Source organism: Arachis stenosperma, chromosome 9 (assembly GCF_014773155.1).
Source record: "Arachis stenosperma cultivar V10309 chromosome 9, arast.V10309.gnm1.PFL2, whole genome shotgun sequence".
NCBI classification, from domain to species: domain Eukaryota; kingdom Viridiplantae; phylum Streptophyta; class Magnoliopsida; order Fabales; family Fabaceae; genus Arachis; species Arachis stenosperma.
In genome coordinates, this window is record NC_080385.1 from 11,596,819 (window position 1) to 11,604,237 (window position 7,419).

At 28.0% G+C, this 7,419-nt stretch overlaps 1 protein-coding gene across 1 annotated transcript; it reads right to left on the reverse strand.

Moving 5' to 3' along the window:
• Positions 1-412: 412 nt before the first annotated feature.
• On the reverse strand, positions 413-3,795 carry LOC130947982 (cytochrome P450 CYP736A12-like). The gene is made up of 3 exons (XM_057876694.1): positions 3,451-3,795; positions 2,325-2,696; positions 413-1,336 (listed from the first exon to the last, which is right to left on the reverse strand). The coding sequence occupies exons 1-3, from the start codon at positions 3,772-3,774 to the stop codon at positions 497-499; spliced, it is 1,536 nt and encodes a 511-aa protein (XP_057732677.1). The 5' UTR covers positions 3,775-3,795; the 3' UTR covers positions 413-496.
• Positions 3,796-7,419: the final 3,624 nt, after the last annotated feature.

The following is a 7,419-nucleotide window of genomic DNA, read 5'->3' on the forward strand; positions in this document are numbered from 1 at the left end:
TATCACCTTGCATTCCTAATTTCTATTTACAAATGTGCAATAAATTTAGCTGCCAAAATCACTCAAGTTACACTAAATTCTAATAGTATAAAAATAAAATATTAACCCAAAATATTAGATAATATTAATAAAAAATATTAATCTCCTAATATTTCTCATTCATATTTTGTTATTCAATCAATCTAGCTTTGTAAAGCAGATATTCATGTTGTGTAACTCAATACAATAGAAAACAGAGAAGCTAGAATAAGAGTCAATATAATTTCCTGTAATATCAAATAAACACTAATATACTGCATAAGCAAAAGTAACTAATCAGGATGAGTAGTAACACAAATATTAATTCTTAGAGCTAGAATTTCCTTCGACAACAATAAAGCATCAGCATTATTTTATTATAGCAATCCATATTATGAAACAAAAAATAGAAGAAAAAATTGAAAATAAACACAAATAATTCGCCAATTTAATTGTAGTTGAAACCCTTTAATCCTATTTAAGTTTCACTAAGTAGGCGATAAGTTGGCCTACATAATAAATGCTTACTTCTTGGTATAGAGAATCTAAATTCTTCAGTCATATCTAAATTCTCTGGAGTTATACCAAATGGAAGTTCCCAACTAAAACAATGCACTAATTGTGCTATAGTAATCTTAATGGTAGTTAAACCCATATTCATCCCAGGACACCCTCTACGACCTGACCCAAATGGTATGAGTCTAAAATCATGCCCCTTAACATCTACATCGTTGTTTTCAAATCTTTCAGGAAAAAACATGTTACTATTTTCCAACCAAACTCTTGGATCTCTCCCTATTGCCCATGCATTCACCATGATCCGTGTATTTTTCTCTATAAAATAACCATTTATGGTAACATCTTCTGTAGACTCGTGTGGCACAAGAAATGGTCCAACAGGATATAATCGTAATATCTCCTTCACAACCATGTCAAGGTAAGGCAATTTTTTTAAGTCATTTTCTTCCACTTGTCTATTCATTCCCACAAGGCCTTCAATCTCGTTTTGAAGTTTCTTCATTATTCTTGAATTTTTTAAAAGCTCTGACATAGCCCATTCAGTTGCTGTTGAAGAAGTGTCGTATGATCCAGCAATTAAGTCTAATACGATAGCCTTTATATTGGTTCTCCCAACTACATGTCTTTGTTCATGATCATGTGGGTCCATTGGTAGATTCATGTAGCTAAGTAATATGTTTATAAAATCCTTGTTATCCTGTGGAGATTCAGTTGATGATGGGTGATCGTGATCATTGATGATGTGCTCTAATGCTTCATCAATGGCCTTGCTAGCTTTCTTTGTTCTTCTCTTTAGTCCCTGGCTTATCATTTGTTTCACAATCATACAAGGTATGCACGTCATTTACTTTTGTTACTTAAATATTTTGTAGGTAAAGTATAATTTGCTTCCGAAAAAGTAAACTATTAGAATAGTACTCGAAAATTCATGTTGCTTATAAAAAAAATTCACAAAAAATATTAACAACAAAAAAGTTTTCGAAAAATTTAAAACTAAGACAAAAAAATAGATATTAAATATATATTCTAAAAATAGACTTTAGAAATTAGATTATGATGCAAAATTTTTTAATCATCATTAAAAAAACGAGATTTTTTATCCTTAAAATTTGTTAATTTTATATCAAGTGAATTTTTTAAAAAAATTTTTAGTGCGAATGACACATTTTTTTGAAAAATAAAAAAAATTTAGAGATCAAATTTTGCTTTAAATTTTTTTGTGCACATTCTAAATATTTATTCAAATCACAAAAATTCGAATCAAATGGATAAGTGTATGTTAAATATGAAAGTTTATTTTGTCACTTGTAAAAAATATAATATTTATTGGTTATGATTGTCGTATTTTCAAATCATTAACGGATTATTTTATCAATAACATATTTTAAGGGCCTTTAATTAACTGCGATTAAATCTTTTAGGTACTGAATTGGTAATTAAATCTTTTCAAAAATTTTAATAATACTTATCATGATTAATTTTTTTCAATTTATTTCTAATATTTCAAATAAATTTTATTGAAAAATATTAGAAAATTAATATCTTTAGTGTAAAAAAGTTAACTAGTGTTGGTTCAAATATAAAAGATTAAAAAAAAGAAATGACAGATTGGTATTTTAACAATATAAATATTTGTGAATAATAAAAATCATATATTAAAGTAGCTTAAAATTATTTTATTTATATTTCATAATTATTTTATTAAAAGAATGATAAAGGACCATCCATAAATTCTGATGGTTCATACCATTACTCTTTTAGTTAATTAAGAGGTAACAGGGACATACCTGAAGATCAAACGAATCTAAGATAGGCACATAATCTGCAAGATTGAAGGCACCGACCAAGAACATAATCTCATGAATGAGGCCCTTGAGGTCAAACCGATTATCCTTGCTACGACCCAATATCATGTTAAAAGTGATATTTTCAGCAAACTCCCCAATCAACTGACTAAGATCCACAACCTCACATGAATCCGAAGCCTTCTTAAGTGTATTCACCAACATTTCCAACTCCTTCTTCCTCAAAGGACCAAACATCTCAACCTTTGATGCACTTAGAAGTTGCAAGCTGCACAACTTCCTCACGTTGCGCCAATAACCACCGTACTCCGTAAACACCAACCCCTTTCGGCCATAAGAAAGAGTTTCTACTACCTGCCAAGTAAAGATTAATCCATGTAATTTAGTTAGTTCGGGATCATCAGATCGGCCTTTTATATTTAAATAATTTTTATTTTAAATTATTATAAAAGAAATTTATGATTTTGTGGAGAGAAAATATAAAAAATTAATTTTTAGTTAACAAAAATTATAACCAATTTTAATGTATTGATTTATCATTTAGAATTTAAAATTTAAAATTTAAATAAATAAAATAATTTTAAAAAATTAGTTGATATTGACTTAAAAAAATTAATTACCTAACATATTAATCTCATAATTTTGCGCAGATTTTAATTTTCGATGCAGTGCTATAAGGAAAATTCGATTTCACAGGCACAAATAGTGAATAAAATCTATTTCAGTTAAATTAAGGGATAATGCACACAAATATAATTTTTTTTAAAATGATTTAAAATAAAAATAAAAAATTAGTTAAAATAAAAAAGTCAACTCATTTTTTATTAAAATTAAAAAAATTTGATCAATAATAATATATATTATTTTTATATGAATTATTCTAGTATAATTATATTATGGTAATTATAATATTTTAAAAAATATTATTAAAATTAAAATAATATTTTTTATTATTAAATAATGTCTTCTAAAAATTATTATTTAAAAAATATTAAAATATTAAAAAATAACTTTAATTTTAATATTTAAATAATCACTTAATCACCGTAACATAACCGTACTAAAATTTATCCATATAAATATATATACTTCTATTTCTATCTCTGACCTGAACCTTAGGCCGGTTTGCGAAAACCAAGTCATGAGTTTTCAGAACGAGCTTAGCAATTTCTGGAGAAGAAACCACAACCACAGGGACTTGTCCTAACTTTAGGGACATTATGGGTCCATATTTAGTGGCAAGGGCCTCAAGGGTGCGATGTGGGAGCTTTCCTAAGATGTGAAGGTTACCAATAATTGGTAAAGGTTTTGGACCTGGTGGGAGTTTTTTGGTACTCCCATTTGCTGGATTCAACACAAATGGTGATAGAATGATGAATGTGAATATCACAAGGAGCATTGCTGCAGGAATAGCTAATACTTGTGGTAGCATTTCTGAATCCTTTTGAGTTTTTTGTGCAACCTTTTTCTTTTCAGTTGTTCGGGTCGGCAATGCGGTGCTAAGGAGGTAAGATATATAGATATATAGTAATGTGCGTAGAGGCACCCAAGTATCCAACTATGCCTTATTTGGACTATAAAAATGTATACATTAAAATCAATTATTAAATTTTGTTATTATATATTTATATATAAATATATATAATTCAATTTATTTTTAATATATAATTTATATTTTGATATTTTATATTAATAATTAATTTTAATATATACCTAATATAATTATTTTGACTATTTTATGCTGTTTGACCCACTTACTTTAAATTATAATTATATATAAGAGCATGATTCTCAACCATTTTTCTGATTATTCTTATGTATCTGAGTTTTGTCGTAGTGTTGATTATTTTTTATCTGAAAAATATTTTTAAAATGTTTAGTTTGGTATAAAGTTTCGTTACCTATTAGTTTATTATTTATTTATTTATTTATTTATTATTATTATTATTATTATTATTATTATTATTATTATTATTATTATTATTATTATTATTATTATTATTTATTACTTTTTCGTTATTAAATCAAATTATAAATTTCATCTTCTAATATCTAAATGTTTTTATTATAACATTTCAAAGTGGCTAAAATTGACAATTGAATTACATGTATAAATAATACCATTTCTATTCAAATTGTAATCTACATGTATAAATAATGATTTGTCAAAAAATGTATAAATAATAAGTATTATTTATATATTAAAATTAATTATTAAAATTAACTATATATATTTATATATAAATATATATAGTTTGACTTATTTTTAATATATATTTTATATTTTAAAATATATTTTATTCTAATAATTAATTTTTATAACTAATTTTAATATGTACTTAATATAATCGGAAAAAAGGAAAAAAATCACTTAAACCGTAGGTAGGATTTAGTAAACAATGACGTTTTTAAGTATTTCTATTCTTTAATTTTTTCTGTGTTGTGGCTATCACGTCGATGATAGGGGCACATCATGGACCAGGATTCCATTGCAGTTGTCAAACTTGAGAGTTGAGATGGCATTGCGGACTAATTTGTTATTCTATTAAGTATTACAGTTTAAAAGGTTTAATTTCTAATCAAGTTTTTAAATAGGATAAAAAAGAGTAAAGACTCAATTTAATTTTTGTTTATTTTTATAAAGGATAGAGTGATATTTATCTAAAAAAATAGACATTTTGATTTTTATTTTTTTTATTTTAAGGCAATATAATTTTTTTATTAAAAAATTTATTAAATAATAATAATTATTATTTTTGTAAAAATTTTATTTGTATTTTGTAAAAACTTTAAATTCTTACAAATTTTTTTTTAATAATATGGCCAACTATAACTACTATTACCACTAAAAACGGATCTATATTTAACTATATAGGAGCAAATATTTCCACTGAATTTTCATAAAATTTTATATAGAACACGGAAAAAAATATATTTACTCCAACTTAATAAATAAATTTGACTCACTAAATTTTTTCTTTGGTTCACACTTCTTAGTATATAGGAAAGTAAAAAAAATTCGAAATATAAACATTAACCAATAATGAATATATAAAATCACTAATACGAAGCACATCAATTCATCAATCTTAGTAGATGAATTTATTATCATTAGAAGTGAACATATTATAGATAATGTTAAAATAAAATTATTTTTTATTTACTAATTCAGTGTTTAACAAACAAAAAAATTAAAATAAATGTAATGAAGAGCCAAAATTTGACTCTATTAAATACTTTTTTATTATAAAAAGTTAAAAATTTATCCATAAAAAATATATTTAACTTAATATTAATAAAAATTAATATCTAAATTATCTGAATATTTAAAAATGATTTTAGATTTTTGGTATGTTATGTAAATAAATATTACCAAAGGACTTTTTTTTATAAATTTTCCATATCAAATTTTGTAACAAAACTTTAAAATTTAATCAATTGTTGAAGAAAGACAAAAAAAAATAGATTGAAAATAAAACAAAAAAAGTGTTATCTGAAATCAAATGATATAGTTTTTAAAATAAAAAAATTATTTTGCAGAAATTGATTGAAACTTGAAAGAATATTTTTTTGTTGGAATTTTAGTAGCAATATTGGTTGAAATAACCTTTTTTTCATCCTCATTATTATTAAGGTGGGTAGAATGTAAGACTCAAAATTTTTGAAAAAAGACTATCATTAGCTAATTTCAAATTCAGTATTTCTGTAGTTTTAATTTCAGAAATTTTTTTATTAAAGAAAATTAAAGCAAGTTTCGATTAATTGAATTTGAAATAGATTAAGATTATTATCCAATTTTACAATTATTGGATTATTTTCTATATTTAAATTATAAATTTGGCAATTGTGAAATAATAAGAATTTTATATGATTTGGACTAAATAATAATTAGATTTTAAAATATTGATACTACTGTTTTGGAAAAATAAAGGATTTAATGATATTATTCCTAATTCTTGGATTTAGACATTTTAATAAAAATAATTTGTAAAATTGATGAGCAAATGACATTTTTCTATATTTAATTAGTGGTGGATTTAATTTGGGTTTCAATTACTATATTATCCACAACTTTATTAGAAATTACTAAAATGTTCCTAGTCCTAATTTTTCTCAAAAACCCTAATCCATTACCCGGTTTTCCTGAACCCAGCAACAGTGACACACTTTACCCTTCCTCCAATTCAATGCGCAGCAGCAGCTGCTGCCATCAAAATGAAACGGAAAGAAAGAAAAGGGTTAGGAGGAAGACGGGAAGGAGAGGGAAGAGGGTAGGAACGGCGCCGGCGAGGAGCCATTGCCGTCGTGCCACCAACGCTGTCGCGAAGAAGTGGCGTCGAAGAGAGGGAGCTTCACCCGCGCCGTCTTCCAGTCGTCGTCCGGCCCGTCATCATCGGCGTCTCACTGCCGTCGCTGGGGAGACTGCACGCCTTCAAGGTTCCTGCCGCCGCCTTGGAGTCCGCCGTCAGGTCGAGTTGAAGAACGAGAGAGGCGCGGGGTCAGCATCGCGGCCAGAGGGGAGATCTGAGAGAGAAGGAAGAGAGCGAAGGGGACCTCGACGCCGTGCTCAGCCCGTTGCGTGCCCCGCCTCCAGTGCCGTCGTTGTCACCATCGATGGAGGAGAGAGGGGAGAGCGCTCGCGAGGAGCTGCTGCAGAAGCCAGCGCCGCCGTTGCCTTTGGAAGCTGCTGCTGAGGCCAGGATGCTATGGTGATTGCTAATGGAGCCGCCGTTGATGATTGTGATGCGGCTATGCTGATTCTGAGTCACCGTGTCATGGCCGAAGTAAGAGAACACACTGGAATGGCATCATCGGAGCTGCTGTTCAGTGATTTCTGCGAGTTTTGACTTTTCGGTAAGGGCTTTAAATTTGTGGTTTCTGACATTTTGGGTTTCAAGAAGGTTTTGATGTTGCGTGGTTATTATAGTTGATCCACCAGCGCTTCTGGCCGCTACCGGAGCTGTTCTTGGGTCGGTTCGGAATTTGCAGCTGCTTCATTTTGTTATTCCGGTAAAAACTTATGTTTTGAAAGCCCTACATTAGTGTCCCGTACGTGTATTAAAGCCTTTACGGTATT

What these genes read in the sequence shown, in the direction of transcription:
- LOC130947982 (XM_057876694.1), bottom strand. Translation starts at nt 3,774, where the DNA reads ATGCTACCACAAGTATTAGCTATTCCTGCAGCAATGCTCCTTGTGATA. An exon ending in CAAACCGGCCTAAGGTTCAG is followed by an intron (nt 2,697 to 3,450) that starts GTCAGAGATAGA and finishes TTTACTTGGCAG; the next exon opens with GTAGTAGAAACTCTTTCTTA. An exon ending in TAGATTCGTTTGATCTTCAG is followed by an intron (nt 1,337 to 2,324) that starts GTATGTCCCTGT and finishes ATGATAAGCCAG; the next exon opens with GGACTAAAGAGAAGAACAAA.